We start from the raw sequence: 18,690 nt of genomic DNA, 5'->3' as shown, positions 1-18,690 counted from the left end.
ATTTACTCTTGTTAGAAACCCTACCGTGTGGTTGTCATAGTAATTCACTGTTAACCGTATGAAGTTCTATTCTCAGCTTCTGAAAATAACAGTGCACTTGTTATGTTTAATTTTTATATGTATGCTTTAACAAGTATACATTTCTTAATTTAAATTTTTTTTTTTTTTTGAAAATGTAATCAATAAAATGAATTTTTATTTAGAATTGTTAACTATACTATCATTTTTATATGAACTTTTCCAGAACAACCAACTCCCTGCAGATATTTTATTTGTATCTGATTAATTACATTTTGATGATGCTAATGTTCGATTAGTATTCTGCTCTGAATTTATGAGTTAAAATAAAAGATGGTGTTAGTAAATATTGGCATTATATTCTATTATGAAAAGTATTCTTGTAAATTCAACTTCTACATCCTTTACCCTCTAATCGAATATGAACTTATTTAAAGAGAAACTTGATCCAGTCCAGCAATATTGCTTTACTATCTATAATAACTGCTTTATTAAACACAACTTCAACTATTCATATTATATTGTTGCAATATTATTATACTTAACATGCATTTTTTTATTTTAAAAAAATTGTTGCTGATCTAATGTCAATATACTAATTTTTCTATTTTTGGAAAAAAATATGATTGAGAGATACTTTATCCCACTAGATGTTCTAGATTCTACAGGTTATATTAATAATTAATCTGTCAGTATATTGAATAATTCTTTTTTATTTCTGTAACATTTAAGTAATTAATTGTTACATGTATTAAGTTAATTTGAAGTCTGGTTTGAGTGACATAATAGCACCCATTATATAATCCTTTAAAATAAAGTGGTAAACAAAATAAATGCGTACAGCCTCATATTAATCACATAAAATAAATTTCTTCTTTATTAATGTCCATACAGTAAGGCCTAGACTTAGGTTATAACAGGAAAGGTACAGTAACTCTAGAGTTTATTTATCTAAAAGCATTTTAAAAATGTCTCATTTTCATATTATGTGGCAGTTGTTTTAACAAAAGATCTTTTTGCAGTTAATTATGTAGAATCTTTAGCAGATTTTTGGTAGCACTATTGTTGATGGTACTCATCTTAAAGTTAAGAAAATATAATTAAATAATACATCTGATATATGTTGTCTCTCACATATTATGGTTATTTATGTCAAATTTGATGTGTTTGTAAATTTCACATAATCCAAGTCTGTTGAGATCTTTTTTTTGTATAAAGTTTGCATGTTGTGGTTGTCTTTGTGTGTCTTGTTTCTCACTAAACAAATTTTACATACAGCATATAAAAACCAAGATCTCAATACACTTGAATAACATGAAATAAATTTGATATAAAATCATGCACGTTAATCAAAGAAAATGAAATAAATATGTTATTTAATTAAGTAATAAAGGATTCCCAAATAATTTAAAATGGGTATGATTGACAACAGTGCTATTAGAAACTTTACTGAAGAAGGAGATGACCAGAAAGCTAGAAAAAGATATTTTCAAAATACAACTTTCATTAAATTTTTCAAAACAAGCCTTCAATAAATTTTATTATTTTTAAAATATTCTATTTCATTATGCTTATCAGTGAATTTATTTTCATTATTCATTCAAATAGTTACAGGCGCTACACCAAATTACAGTAAAATAATAATGATGACAATGAGAGTTGAATTTTGTTAACAGGGAAAAAGTGCCAAACCTTAATGTTGATTCAAACCCTTAAAATATTTAGGGTGAAGAGAAAGATACTACTATTCTATTTCTTGATTTGGAGTTCAGCAGAGAGATTACACACACAACCAGTTTCAATTCAGTGTGAAACAATCTACCAGACAATACACTATCTAAATAAAACTACACATAAAAGAATTATTTTTTCAGCAATTACAGCTAATCAGTCAGAAGTTTAGTTGGTTGCTACTGGTACCAAAACTCATACCATTCCCACTATGACAGGCATTTGCATTCTTAAATGCAGTAACACATATGTTTGAATATATTACAAAATTGAATTAATATTTTTTACCTCAAATATTAGTAAATGCAGTTGCTAAGCAACATAAATACAATTTCCAGTCTACTACTCTCTTTTTCCATTCAGAATTCATTCATTTCTTATCGCACAATACCACCTTCTCTAATTCAAGCATAGAAAAGAAAGATTAAACTGGTTAGCAATGTATTAAACTGTTTTTAAATTTCCTTGTCAATGAAGACAAATACTATATGCCTTCTAGGTAATTGAAGTAGGCTGGAGAATTCAAAAGCTCTTATATACTTAAAGAAATCATAGAAATATTTAATAAATATTTTTTCGTTTATATACTACACTTATACCTCATCTTGTAAGGTAATCGACTTATCTAAAAAAATATATTGCTTTTTAGAATTTAGTACATTATTAATTTTCTATCTTTCATGAACAATGAAGATTTTTTAACAAGTTTTATATTATTTGATATGATCTTTGCATACATACCTTTTATTATAAAAAGTTATGTTAATTATTTTTACTGTACTTATTAGAATTATATATTTACATTAACATGTATTTATAAATGCATAATTTGTTCTGTTTTAGAGAGAAAAAGAAAGAGGGTCGCATATATCATACATGTTCCGGCTGCCGTTTGCTGCGGGATCTGTTTTTAGTGCCAGTATGCTAGACACGCTTTTGTATCAAGCCTTTGTAAAGGATTATGTTATTACTTTTGTAAGATTACTTCTTGGAGTTGACCAAGCACCTGGTTCAGGATTCCTTACATCTGTGAGTTGAGCTAATTCAAATTATTGTACTGTTTAATATAATAAAACGTTATCCTTTACTAAGCCAGCTGCAACAGATATCTCTATTCATTTAGCCATGTGTTTGATTGATTTTTTAAAGGAAAGTAAATTTGTCTTAGTTTTAAACCTTGGAAAAAAACATGAAATAGCAATATTTTGGAATAAATTATGAATACCAATATTCAGATTAACAATGCTTCCTTGTATTTTATAAATTACCATAAAAATAAAACTTACCATTGGCTTTGTATTCCTCTATTTTTACATTTTAACAAATAGATCTTATAATGTTTGTTGCACCTGCTAAATCACAGTAAATGTAATGCAACTACTACTAAGAGCATTTCCCCATATTTTATCAACTGAGATCACTAATGTGCCAATAGCAGGAATTGAGGTTAAATAGAAATGTTCACAATATGATATTTTTCATATAAGTAGCAAGTGAATAAATCTTTATTCTGATCAGTACATAAAAATACATTATATAGTAAAAGATAATAATTTCAGTGAAAAATAAATTATAAATATGAAATCATAAAAAAAATATTTAACATAAAAAATCAGATTTTAAAGTCCATATTAATTATTTAAATAAAAATACATTAAATAATGTTACAGTAAATACAAGTATAAAAAATTACTACAAAATACCTCACAACTCAGGATGTGCTGTTGATCATTATTTGACTACATACTTATGTACATGTTGAATGGGATGGAGATAAAACAAGCTTTTTGAACTGTTTTTAATTAGTATTATTTAACAATTCAACAACAGAATAATATTGCACTATAAAAAAATCGTTTAATTGCATTTTAAATAAATTGATGGGAAGATTTTTCAGATGGTTCACCAATTTATTAAAAATATCATTGGTAGTATAAGTCCTTTCTCATAAGCCAAAAGTATTGTCAGTGTAAGGTATAAATGTGAATGTAAGTATTATGTGTTGTAAAGGGAAGTATTGTGTTGAGATGCACGAAAACAATTACATTTTTTTTTTTTTTTGGCACTGACTTTTCTTTTTAGCAAAGATTGCATGTTCATAAATTTAAACACAAGGTTAAGTTAACATAATTTTTTAAATGTAAGTAGTTAACGATTCATACTTATGGGCCCCAGATAATGATCTGATACCTGATTTTTGTATCTTAAAAACTACTGACTTTTTAAGGGGACCCAAAGAGATGACATTATATTTTATAAAAAAAAAAATATGTAAGCATAAAAAAAGTTTTATAATGATGGCAAGCTCAGGTTTATAAAACTCAGTTTTACTAAGGTGCTTCAGGGCAAATTAATATGGTATGATTTTGTTACAAATGAAATCAACTTGATCATCCCAGAACGGATGGTCAAAGGTAATAAAAACCTATAAATTTTGCTTTGTGGGCAATAGAAATACTGTCATTAAATACAAATTAATCCATGCAATCAACAATTTTATGTCTACCTGAGAACCACATTGCAATGGTTTTATCCATATTTAAAGTTAGTTGGTTTCAATCCATCCAGTGAATAATTTTTATAAGATATAGATATGTTGTCTGTGAAAAGGGTTACAATGAATGACTTAATGTGGGCAGATAACAGTAAAAAAGCAAGAACACTTCTTTAAGGCATTCTGCATTTACTTGTTTATGGCTTGTGAGATATGACTAACCAATTTAAGCAGGTCCTCTGATTTCATAGTTTTTCCATCAGTAAAAAGTGTACTAAATTGAACGCTTTACTTAAGTCACAAAACATTGAAAATGGAATCTTGTTATCTTTAAAATAATTTTTAAAATTTAAAATATTTTCCAAAAACTGAGTAACGGTTGTCATTGGACAACGTTTCTTCTAAAACTATGCTGAAAGTTTGATATAGTACAGTATGCTTTTAAAGAAAAGTCGATTTTTTGACTTTTCATCAAATACTTTGCATCAGATAACAATGAAATTGGCCAGTAATTTTGTTAAAAAGAGGAATAGTAACAGAAGTCTTACAGCAGCTAGGAAATACTCTGTTGTGTAAAGATTTATTCACTTAAATTTGTAACGAGGATAACAGTAGCATCTGTGACTTCTTTTTAAATACTAGCAGGATTATCATCAAGACCTATGGAATATGTACTCTTTAAAATATGAGTTTTAATTTCTTGGCTATCGACAGGAAATAAAAATACTGATAATATTGAAGAATATTCAGGCCATATCTAATATTCCTGGGTATGTTTGAAATGGATTAATATTATTGTTGGTTGAAATACTGGAAATAAAAATTACTTACTCAGCTACCTGAAAAGGGAATGAGATAATGAAAGGAAAGGGTCCTTTGTACTTTTGAAGAAGTTATCTAACCTATTTTATTTTCAAATTCACTTCGACTTTTGATAACTGGCCACATTTAGATTTATTATTTGAATTCAATATTAAATGTTGAGCTAACTTGATGATTAGATGTTAAAAGATTGAGCATCATGTCATTTACTATTTCAGTAATTCCAGTCCAACTTCTCTCTTTTAAAACTTTTAATTTCAATCTGTTGAAAAATTTGCCTAAGGAACCCTAGCATGGTGATGAAGTGCAACCTGTATGCCCAAGTGCACAAATAACTGAAAACAAAATTTCAACCCTCTCAACCCTTGGTGAGAGAGAAACTATGAGAACTCTCTTGGCTGAATTCTAATTTTATGCCATGCAAGTGTATATCTCATCACTCCCAACTGCTAGTGCCAAAACCCTCCAGGATACCTCCCAGACCCCTTAAAAATTACTTATTATTATTATTATTTTGCATAATATTTATATGGTGTGTATTATTTTATTTATTTTTTAGATGATAAAAACTGGAATATAATTATATTATATTATATATTATAATATAATTATAAATGTAATTTTGATGTAATTTTTTATATTATAAAATCTTTTATTATAAAATCAGTTTAGTTTTCCGTTTTTGTTTACACGTACAACTAACATATACATCTAACTATAAACAAAAAATTCTAAAATTATTCTTTTTTATAAAAGGTCATTTCCTTTTTTATTTTATAATTGTGAACCTTCAGCTTGAAGGGAAAGCAAACAATGTACTTTTAATGCAACATATAGATAATATAAATCATAATGTGTCTTTCCATATTAGGTAGATTTTATAAGAAAGCTACCTATTGTAATGGGTACCATGATTCAACTTCCGGAAAATTTTTATATCTTTGCATTTCACATCCCCCAGACCACCATCGGTTCAAAAGTTTATATATACATTTATATATATATATAAAATATAACGATCTAAAATCTTCATTGTGTTCATTAATGGACAAAATCGGACCATAGGGGTGGAAATGGTGGGGAGCTTTTTTGAAAAAACAATATCTCTGTAAATTTTTTATTAACTAAAATATCAATTTTTTTTAAAGTTCCTGTATTCTTTGGATGAGGGCCTAAAATTTATCTAAGTAAAGTTTTTTGATATCACCAACCACTGGCCAAGGGGAGGTGGAAAAAATGGGGTTTTGAAGACAAAAAATCATACCTCCCTTAATAGGCACAGTATCAAATCTGTTTAAAGTGGTCATTAGTCCTCTAAAAATTACCTAAAACTTTGGTCTGAAACAATTTTTTATATGACCAACCCTTATGGCACGGGATTACCAAAATGTTTCTGGAATTGTAAGAAGATAGGGCTTGTCGTATGTTAAACATGTGAACCTTTTTTCACATGCAACCATTATCATATTGAGTAAATTTGAAGTTTTTCTTAACTTTAAGGTGGACATTTTTTTATCCCCTCCTTAGAACTGGTGAAATCTACCTCCACCAAAGGAGAGGGAAATGACTTCAATTTTAATTTTTTTCATTAAAATTATGTCTTTAAAATAACTTACCAACTATCAACTCTTTTATTAGTATGAAAGATTGTCCCAGTCTACAAATAAAATAGTTCAGCTGAAAATGTAGTAGAAGTTTTAATGCAATGTTTTAATAAATGAACAATATAATATAAAATTACATATATATTTTTAATGTAAATTTTATAGATGAAAATTACTAAAGATGATATGTGGATTCGGACGTATGGAAGACTGTACCAAAAGTTATGCTCAACTACATGTGAAATTCCTATTGGAATTTATAGAACACAAGATACTACTATGACTGTCTCACCTCATGTAAGTAAGATTAATTATTTGTAAATTTTTTATTACTCTTATTATATATACATAAAATAGGTTATTTAATATTTTTTTATTAATTTTCTCTGTAATTATTTTATTTAATATTATATTCAATGCAATATAAAAATGCTACACCAAAAATGTAATATTTGATCTTTAGATTGACTTAATTTTATTGCTTTGGTAAATTATTTAAGCATGTTTTGCACATGTTTATTTTTCTCTTTTTTATAATAGAGCAATGAATAATTTGTTGTAAGATATTGGTAGTTTTGTAGTAGAGTATTATATTTATTTCACAGTCTGAAATTCCTTGAGGTTTGCATAAAAATCACATGTATAATATTAATATTGTTTTATTAGATAAAATATGCGGTTTTTTTTTTATTTTAGTGAGTTTTTTCTGTTTTTTTTTTTAACTGAGATTTTTTATATTTGGGAGGTTTACAAAACATAATACACAAAAAAAGAAAACTTGCATGGATTGAAATCAATTCTTAATAAATATATATTTAAAAATATGAAACAATCCTGAATTCTATCACCATAACTTCTACACATTTTTCTCTTATAAAGAAAACTCCATTTATTGAACAGTGTATAGTACATAAATAAACAATTAAGACAAACATGATAGTTGAATCATTAGATTAATAAGATGTAACTGGAAATATCAATATCCTTCATATTCACAGTGATCCTGGCATTTGTAACTATTCAATCTTAAACGTGAATATTAAAAAATAGTTCAGCCTTCCTCCTTTTCTTTTAATCCTCCTTAAATCCAAATATGGGGCTTTTACGTTGCTTAATAAATATTTGTAGTAGCATGAATGTATAACTGTTGGAGCACTGTCAGAAGAATCAGTAATTCAAGACGCTATGTTTATTTCATCAAAGTTTTAAATGTAGGTAAAATTATCCACATTTCCTATGTCCTAGGTTTAGAACTACATTGGAACCTTTATCTTATTATTACACTAATTTGACATGCAGGTGCTAACTGTATAATTACTGTTTTTTTAAATATATGCAAGTGATTTTACTTTTCAACAAAAACATTTTTTAGAAACTAAGTGTGGTAATAAATGAAAAAATTACAAATTCCATGTGCCTAGAATCAAAAGTATATTAAAAAAATTCTTCTCCTACCTATTTTCTAAATGATTAGCCTTAAAATTTTAAAATACTATGATAATTTTATTTAGAATAGGGTAAACAGTTGAAATTTAATTTAATGATAATACCTAATTATCACACTGTAATTTCTCTTATTTAACAAATTTGTTTAAAAAATTCTACGGTGCTGTTTATAATACATGTCCCAAGGTAATGTATAGGATTAACCCTTTGCCTTCCATAAAATAGATGTAACAAACTAAATTACATTCTGCTCTAGATATATATGTGTATAATTTTGAAATATCATACAAATCAATCAGTCTGTCACTTCTAACATATAGAGGTGTACATCTCTGTACAATTTTTTATCTCAAGATAACAATTTAACTAGTCTGTTGGTGGTTAACTTATAAGATTCTTTACATATATACTGTGGTATATATATATATATTTTATTACCCTGGATACTACTAACTTGCAATGCATAATATTCTAATAATTTGATGCTTTATATAAAACCTTATTTTTTTATGTGATATTCATATTAACAAACTTTATTGCATAGAATTCCTTCTACAACCATCTACAAGTTAACTCCTAATTTTGAATTTTGTGGTTTTAAGTTAAATGGATTAATTTTATTGACCTTAGAAGCCGACAGCAATTCTAATATTATAGATGGGGAAATTATGTATGTCGTTTATACCGTAAAATGTTTCGAGTCTCACAACTGTTTTATTTTTTTTTCTCACAACTGTCTCACATTTTTAGACAATGCTGGATCTTGTTAGTTAGGTTGTCAAATATATTTTTATATTGGCAATTTCATTTTATGGGATATTTTATTTACTAAACAATGTTACTATATTTTAACTTAAAACAGCAGCATTGGTGATATATGATTTTACAGTAATATGCAATATTTTATGTAAATTTAATTTTTGACTAATTTTCATATCTAAAGAAGTTATCTTTTCATATTTCAAAAAGTGCAAGAATAATTTAAAATTCCACTCATAGATTGTTACAACTTTTTATTTATTTTTTCAACTGTGTATGCAGTTTTGATACTATGTTTTATAGAATCATGTTACTAGCATTATGTATATAAACTGCAGATAGTTGAGGCAATTCTAGGATGAAATGGCAGCCTTAGATCACACATATCATAGTATATTTTGTAAAAAGGAAGAAAATTTGGAAAATAAATTAAATTTAGAATGGTGTGTTTAGAGAAGAATACCCATTTATAATAATTTTAAAATGCTATATACATCTGTATAATAAAATCTCTCATTATGCCTTGATTACAAAGCAATATAATCAAAGTACTTGGCTGCAACGTGCAGATAAAATCATTATAAATAAATCTTATATGCCATATTAATATGAATAGTGTGCTATGTGATGTATTGTTACAAAAGTTATAATTTACAATATTATTTAAATAAATGTATTTTATTAAACATTTATTTATGAAGTAATTCTTAATCATGCTGTATATGACTTAGAGAACTATACAATACAGTAAATACATAACAGTTTGAAAGAGAAAAAGTGAAAATGTTTTTCAATTTTTTAAATTATTTTCTGTTAAATTTTGAATTCAAAATTAAGATCAGTGTTTTTAATGTTATTACATATATATTTTCTTTCTTCCTGTTTTTAATTACTTCAGAAATTTACATGACACATGACCTTTATTGATTAGTTTACATGACAGAAGGACACTTTATTGAGACATTTGACCAAAGGTTTGACTGAGAGGGACATTTGATATATAAAAGAATAGAATCATTTTTTCCATTATTTTTACTTCAGTGATCATATAACCAAATAATCTTATAATTATTATTATTATCTTTATAACTTAAAATCATTTTCACAAAATTGTTGATAAAGTGCCTAGATGAAGTATCAATCAGTCAAATAACTGTTGATCAAGTGTCCTATTATGGTTCAGAAATATTTCTTTTAAACAAATGTTTCTTCCTTTAATAATTATTATTCTGCAGTAATAAATAATCATGTCTGTTGTTGTTGACTTAACATTACATTATTTATCTACCCTTCTAACATCTTATCATATGGTTTTGAGATTTGATATTTTAACATTGCCCTGTTTGATAGAGAACTCCATTTTAATCGATAACAATTAAAATGAGTTCATAACAATTAAAATAAGCAACAATTAAGTTGCTTTAGAATTACAGCAAAATTCTTTTAATTATCATATTGAAAAGGATACAACAGAATACATGCAGCAGAAATGATACCCCACACTAAATGCAACTGTTATTGACACAGGTACATATTATGTCAATACCTTACATGCACTGACTTTAACTAAGCTGTATACTTACCAGTAAGAAGTTTGTCTACATCAGGTTAGAAGATTCTATGTTAACAGTAACATCTGATAACAACTATGACTTCTTGTTTTTTTTCTTCTGAATAAGAAGTAATTTGTAAACTTCTGAATAAGAAGTAATTTGTAAAATAAGCTTCTTAAGACTGGTAAATACAAGAATTAGTAAAAAAAATAAATATATACAGGTTATCACAAAGTTCTCCTGGGACTTTCATATAAACATTTGTCCTAAAATGCTTTCCTTGCGAGTTATGGCTAGTGAAAGATATCACTCAGATTTCTGCTACTCCGATGAAATTAGATCATAATGAAATTTTTAGGACATTAATTAAGAGGCAGAATTGGTGATTTCTTTTGGTTTTTGAAAAATTGAATAAAATAGGTCCCTCAATCATATCTGCAGTGTAGTTTTTGAGAAATCTGTGGTGAAAACTGATACATTGGGTAAAAAACCCTTTATACATTGGGGTATAAAACTTTTAAAAATATAATTCTAAATAAGATGATTTGAATTTTATCTAGAATCAGTACACTAGACCAAATTGCATTATATGTACTGGTTTATAATAAATTTTCAAAAATGATCCTGCCCATTCTCAACACATTTCTTGATACATTCTGTTTTCTTTTGTTATTCAATTTAGTTCTTCAGGGCTGACCTCAAGTTGCTCAGCTGAAGATCCATAATGCAGACAATTAATTCCTCAAGAGAATGTATTTTTGTTTTGTATAAAATGTTTTTTTTTCATCCATCCCCAGATGTAAAAATTTAAGTGTGAGATCAGGCGATCTTGGTGGCCAGGAATGTGTACCTCCATGGTTGATTTAAGTCAGTGGAAACAGCACAAGATAAGTTGGAAGGCGCACTGAAGTATACTTTGCGTCTCAGTGCTAAAGGTACATCTTCAAGCAGCTGTGACATTTAAGCAGCCAGCTAATATGCAAGATCGAAACGGATGATTGTGAAGAAGACCACACCAAACATTGATGTATCAATTTGTATTCCATCAGTTGCAAATAGACCGTCTCCTGGGTATAGATATTGAATTGGTTGTTTATGATAAGGATAAAACATGTTTTGCTTAAGTGTCCTCCAAACCATCTAATGTGAAATTCCAATCTGCTTTCAAAGACATGAAGGGTCACATTAATTGTTTTGGGATCTGGAATCCTGTGATTTGGAAAATGAATTTCATATTCTACTGTAGTAACTGCAGAATCTGATCACATTCAAATTAAAATTCACAGAAAATCTTTGATAATGACAGTACATTTTACAGTACCTGATATATTTGCAGAATGATATAAATTGCCCATTGTATCGTACATCAATAATAAAAAGCAGGGTTTTTTACAATTTTTACTCCAGATTTTTCAAAAATTACTACAGATACAGTTCTGGGACGTATTTTATTTTATTTTTCAGGTAAAAAGCTATAAGAAATCACTAATTCTGCTCCTTCAACCCTGAAAATTTAATTTCACCAGGGTAGCGACACAATGAGAGGGAGAGTCTCCCCACCACTTAATACATACATTTATTATATTACATTACATTCAAAACGTTAACATGGTTTATATGAACTTTTTCCATTATTTTCATGAGTAGAATAGGTTATAAAAGTCCTGGGAGAACGTTTTATATATATATATATATATACGTTCTCATATATCACATTTAAACAAGGACAATTGAACCATTAAAATAAATTATTTTGTCAAATATTTATTATGAAAACAACATAAATTATGTTGTATGTATGTATATATAATGTATGCTTTGTAATTTTCTTCTGTTAGAATTCTTAATAAAAATACTGTAATTTCTTTTTTCTAATCTTACAGGGCATGCTTATTATTATTAATATTTAATTGCTGTATTAATACGGTTGTTAGTGGTAACTTCTGTAATTTTTGTTTATAGCTGTTTGATATTTATTATGTATTTAAATATTACATAACTAACGCACTATTGATAGCAATACAAACTGTTAAAGAAAATAATAGTTTTGAATTTTGTTTAATCTGTGTTTTCAAGATTAATTTTATTTATTTTTTCCTTTATCCCAGTTGTCTCTTAACTATTAGCTTTCTGTTCCATCTTGCACTTCTGCTCTCATCCTTCCACTTTCAGGTCATTTAATGTGGAAGCACGTCTTACTTCAAAAACATTTCTCAGTTTGATCCATATGTATGATTGATCAAAAACATGTCATTTACTTAGTATTGGATTTTTATTATTGTGGTGCCAAAAAGATTATATGTACTTTCATTTCATATTTCATGCTTGCTTACAGTCTATTTTGTTTTTCTGAATTTTTGTTTTGACAAAGGTTTCTTAAAAGGTTTTTATAAAACTTAGTTTTCTTACAAATGGCTTAAAAGTCGTCGTTTTACAATAAAGATAAAATGAATGAAAAATGTAAACCAATTTTTTTTTTTAAATATGTGGTCAATACTGATAAAAATTTCACAGAAAAATAAATTTAATTATAAACCTTACATTTTTTATTTTTTAAGAATTAATAAGTTTGATATTTTTTTCATTTTGTCCAACCTTTAAAAAGTAGAAATTCTAATAAAAATTAAAAAATATTTTTTCTTTTTAGGGTGTTGTTTTAAAAAGTGTACTTGTATTTTCATCCCACTTATTAAAAGAGGTTTATCCAATTTAATCCATTTTTAATAATTACATTATTCCAACAAACACCTATTATATGGACAAGAATTTTGTTCATCAATCCTCTTACCTTAAAATCATAAACACAAAATTTTGTTTTAAAAAATGTGTATCAAAAGTAGGATAAATGTTTTTCTGATATTAAAAGGAAAATAGTAATTCTTAGCACTTTTTATTGTTTGTATTGCTTGTTATATAACTACTAAAAAACTATTGACCACTTAATCTTTACAACTGTTAGTGGTTATGACTTGAATGCTAGCTCTAGATATGCCTCTCATTTCTTCTTCTGTCTCTATGCATTTTTGCATGTGCCTGCCTGATTCTGATTGAACTCTGACATGAAATGAAATATGGTAGGAGCCAGAAGGTGATATGTCTTACAGGCCTGTCCCAACTAACTGTATCAACTCATGTAATCGTGATTCTGCTTCAATGGTGAGTTTTTGTTGTAACATATTATTTACAATTTATACTTTAACATGTATCTAACTATTGCTACACCTTTTCTATTTATTTATTTATTTATCAATATATATTACTTTTTATTCTGTATTTCTGCATGTTTACGGGATCTTCTATTTAGATACTTCACTTATAAATAATTAAATGAGAGTATAATTTTTTATATAAGTACATGTGATCTTTATATACTTATCAGCATCAGGATAAAGTAAGACTTTTATTTTCCAAGATAATTTGGTGGAGAGTTAATGAGTCAAATATCATAAACTGTTGTATAATACACTGACTTAGTGTAGTAATGTCTGCTTTTTGACAAACATTTACTTTTCCTAAATTGTACATACGTAATTTTATACCAACAATGATATTAAATGTAATGTAGTGTTTGTTATTAGGATTCTGTTTCCATAGTAATTAATACAATATACTCTGAAGTCAATAATCATTTTTAATTGTAGTATGTTTTTTTGTATTTAGTTTGTATGTTATACTTTTCTCGGTATGTTTTAGTTATTAAAATTGTTTTATTTCATTCACTTGCACTAATTGCTTTTTAAACTTTTTTCTTTCTTTAGTGATTTATTGAAACTGTCAGTTTTATTGTACATACATACTAATATATTGATATACTCTACTAAAAGGTTTTGATAAATTATTTTTCCTAAACACATTAAAATTTTCCTACTACAGCATATCTTAAGGAAAAGATTTTTTGAACAGTGATAATTAGCTATATTATACTTTGATATTCAGAGCTGTATAATTTTTTTTGTATATTCTGACCTAACCGAAACAAGAAAAATCATTCCAAATAATGGAGATATTTTGAACAGGAGTGTAAAATATACAGTTGAATTGTGATGAAATGCCACAAAAAGGTAAGGAGTACAAGTTTCACTGGAAGAGATTATTGAAATCAATAAAAAGGAAAAGTGCAAAGAGACGAAGAAAGTCCAAAGTAAAATACTAGGAAGAGTGACAGGAAGTTTGATAAGTAATGTTCATAAGTATTCATTAAATATAATAATAACTGTTATAAATGACTGTTATAACCATTGGTCATGAATTGGTTAGACGTTGAAACTTCATCCATTCACCATTTTGTTTTATTTTTTTCTTTAATTAAAAGGTAAGGAGTACAAGTTTCACTGGCTGACCGACCATTTCTGAGATATGTGGTTAATTGAACCCCAACCTCCAAAGTACTCCCTTATCCATTGTTCAGTATTCAAATCTGTATAAAAGTAAGTCAGAACCTTTGACTTTGAAAATCAGCTATTAAACAACTGATTTGTTATATAATTTTACCGCTTATTACCACTTATTAGACCAGCCCTGCTGAGCATTTATATTTAACTTTTTTTTGTATTTACTGTGTGACTTTAAACTTTTGATTCTTTTCTGATATTTCTGTATTAACAGTATGCATGTGTTGGACAACAGCTTAATAATTGTTGTAAATGTCATTTTGATAAAGTATTTATCTTAATTTTTTTTGTCCATTTTTGCGTATACATTTAGTAAGCTGATTCTGAAAATTTTGCATAGCATGGCGTAATGTGTTGTTTGGGATGTTGGTGATTTCCTCATCTAGTCTGGTACACAACACTGTCAGATGTCCCCATAAAAAGAATTCAAACTTTGAAAGGTCTGGCAGCCAAGTGATGTTAGAAGTCCTTGAAATTGTGATCCCCAAACAAATGCCTCATTGCTGCCATAGACTGTCAGGCAGGATGTGAGGTGGCTCTGTCCTTTTGAAAATAGGTTTGCTGAAGGTCAAGTTTTGGAAGAGAATGGAGGCTAGAAGCAGAAACTGTCTCTAGCATGTCGACATAATGAGATGTCAGTGATAGTAAGGTCCTCTTCATCTTGAAAGAAGTAAGAGCCGACCACTCCACAACCAACTATAAACCATATAACTACACACCATATAGTAAGTTTAGCACTGTATAACGGATGCTGGTGAAGCTGAGCAGGGTTTGTTTGTGCTCAGTAATGGAAGTTCTGCTTATTCACATGTCCACTTAAGTGAAAATGGATTTCATCTGACATCCAAAGATTTTCAGTAAAGTTAGCATTCTCATTGATTTTAGACAACAGTTCTCACAAAAGTGCCAGATGCAATACACAATTTTTAGGTTTCAGTTCTCGGACAATGAATCTTATAAAGTTAAAATTTTAAGTTATTGGCAACCACATGATCTATCCCATTCCACTGCTTCATCACAATTAAATGTCTGTTATTGCTTTACATTTAACATTTTTCTCCCACTTATGATACACCTACAGAACTGCCAACATCAGATTCAAAATTTCCCTTTTCTCTGCATCATTCTGTACTTGTGAAGTGTATGCAGTTCAATAGTTTTTTTCCTCCTTATAGCAATACAGTGTTTTATTACTCCTTATAGGCTATAAACCAGGCTTATGATCATATGATCATATTAATTGTATTATATATATTTTTACTCAACTGGATCCACCAGTTGTTATATGTGCTTATAGAAAAGGTATTTGGTCTCTGACTTCATTATTCATGGCTCACTGAAACCTGTCCAGTGCTGCATAATCTGGATATAAACTAGGCATCATTGGATAGACACATCAACCATTGAACTGATGACCATGCACACATACCTCACTGCTCTGTAGCCTGGATTCTAGTGTTTTTTTTTTGTATTTCAGTGTTGTATAATAGAATACCACTAGGATGTGTAACAATAAAATTATTTTTCATTTTTCCCTTTCCCTATCACAATTAAAATTAAATGCCATCTGAAATTGAGATCAGACTCTTTTTATGATGATTTAAAATTTCCATTTAAAATATGAAGCTATTTAAAATATGAACTGTACAATTCGTCAATCTCAGCCCTGAGGTAATACTGTATAAAAGTTACTTGTCTAAGCATTTCACAGTATATTGCAATTTATAATGATATCTTTTTTGAACCTAGGAAATCAATCAGATAAATGCTGTACTGGTTCTATAAAATTATTTATTATTTTAATCTTTTCTTTAAAATTTTTGCCTTTAAATTTTTTTCTGGTAAAATCTGCTGTTTGATTTTTTCCATGTATGCCATTGCTTGTGAATATTTTTTATATTCTCTTTTTTTCTATTTTTTTATTTTTTTGTTTCTGTTAAAACTTTAAAAAAAAAAAGAAGCAAACAAGATCTTTCTTGCTGAAATTGATATTTTCTATTAAGATATGAGAAAAAATAATAGTACAGTCACATTTCTTATGTCTATTGTTGTACAACATGTTAACAATTACTTATTTTATTACAACTCTCTTTTTTTCAGTATTCAATAAATATTGGTGATGAGGCTCGTGATAATCATGCAGAAATGATTGAAAGAGCAGAAATTGCAAATTTAGTTAGATCAAGAATGGAAAGTCTTAATCTTCCTAGCATAGATTATGATGATGTTAGTGAAAAACGATCATCATTGTCTTACGTTATAATTAATCCAAGCTGTGATCTCAAACTTGAAGAAGGTGATATCATGTAAGTAATAGTTTTAGAATTTTTATGTTAAATGCATCACAAATATAGGCTTAATAGATAACAATTACCAGTTATAAATCTCTTATCACAAAAATTTCATCTTATTAAGCATAAATTACCAATTTATATAAAGTTTTTGAGTCGTATGTTCATAGTTAACTTTGGTTAACAATTATTACCTCGTGATAGGCAACAAAATATAATATAAAAACATTATTATTATACATGTAAATGTACATAAAACAAAGTAATATTATGGTATACATCGCAAAACATAACAATAAAATATCTGAATGTATTAGAGCCAATAAGCCACCCTATCAAACTGTAGAATTATTGGGCAAAGTCTCCAAATCCTGGCATCATAGATATCTTCAGACCACACAGCAATGATGCTAGTAAATTTTTCATTAGAATCACATTTGCATATATTTATACATATGTATCCCTATATCCATTTTTGTTATTGGGTACTTTTTGTATGAGTACTTTGTTAAGTACTCATGTGCAAACAGACCAGATACTTTAGTTTAATAACATACATAGAGTATACCACTACTACAATCTGCATCCAAAAATGATCCACTACATAACTTTTTATCTATCAATTAGAATCCTTGATCATGAACTTGCAGATACATAGTCATATTCGTAAAACGTAACACAAGAATGCTTCTTAAAAAAAGTTCCTTTCATTTTTATAACCCTAATAAATACAACCCAGATTAAGTACTTTTATTTTATTCATTCAAAACCTAGTACTTAGGTGAAAAAAGTTCTCAAACCGTACAATTGTCAAAATCTTTGGCTGAATGGAATTTTTGCCCCAAGAACTCAAATCATAAAATTGGTAAGTCCTTTTTTTTTCTTTTTTTATTTAACTTTTGTTAAATTATTAATTTCATTAATTATTATAATGTATGTTTCTTCTATATTTCAGATACCTGGTCAGACCGAGTCCTTTCTCAGCACAGAAAACATTTGAAAGGCACAACAGTCGTCGTAAATCAAACATTAGTTTCTGCTCTCAAAATATCATGGGTGGTGGTTCACGACGTGGATCAGGTTTGATATTTCCTCCACCTAGGCCACCACCACTTGTTACAACAAAAGCTAATTCATTATCATTACCTGACAGTCCTACAGTTGCTGGTACTTTTAGAGGTCGTTCAAATTCATTAAGAGTTGTAGATGATATTCTACTTAGAAGATCAAATTCATTAAGACAGGGTTTAACTCAAGCTACTAGAAAAAGCAGTCTTGAAGAAATTGGAATTGGCCATTTCCCGGTAAATTTAATAAATATTTATTTTCATAGAAATTTGCATGTTTTTTTCACAAAACATATTTACCTGATTTAATTATAAAACTTAAGTGAAGAGATTTATTAGAAATATTTTATTTTCATGAAATAGATGTTAACAACCTCTCAATCAGACAAATTCTATTTAAAAGATATAATTATCTTTTAAACATTGTATCTAATGAGTATCATCATAATGGGTTGGGTGATGAATCTAGGATCAATTCTTGTGCTAATTTACCCACTATTCAAAAAACCCTTTC

The 18,690-nt window shown here is 27.8% G+C and overlaps 1 protein-coding gene across 1 annotated transcript in view; it reads left to right on the top strand.

The window, feature by feature from the left end:
* The window catches only part of SLO2 (slowpoke 2), a 139,837-nt gene that overhangs the window by 88,186 nt on the left and 32,961 nt on the right, over positions 1–18,690 (top strand). The window contains exons 17-20 of the mRNA XM_075372738.1: positions 2,593–2,778; positions 6,835–6,966; positions 16,919–17,124; positions 18,065–18,413. Coding sequence (XP_075228853.1) covers positions 2,593–2,778; positions 6,835–6,966; positions 16,919–17,124; positions 18,065–18,413 — 873 coding nt within the window. The remainder of the gene's footprint in view (positions 1–2,592; positions 2,779–6,834; positions 6,967–16,918; positions 17,125–18,064; positions 18,414–18,690) is intronic.

The sequence above is a fragment of the Lycorma delicatula genome, chromosome 8 (genome assembly GCF_047948215.1).
Source record: "Lycorma delicatula isolate Av1 chromosome 8, ASM4794821v1, whole genome shotgun sequence".
Taxonomy (NCBI): Eukaryota; Metazoa; Arthropoda; class Insecta; order Hemiptera; family Fulgoridae; genus Lycorma; species Lycorma delicatula.
The sequence above is the reverse complement of the archived record's forward strand: the minus strand, read 5'-3'. Positions and strand labels throughout refer to the sequence as shown.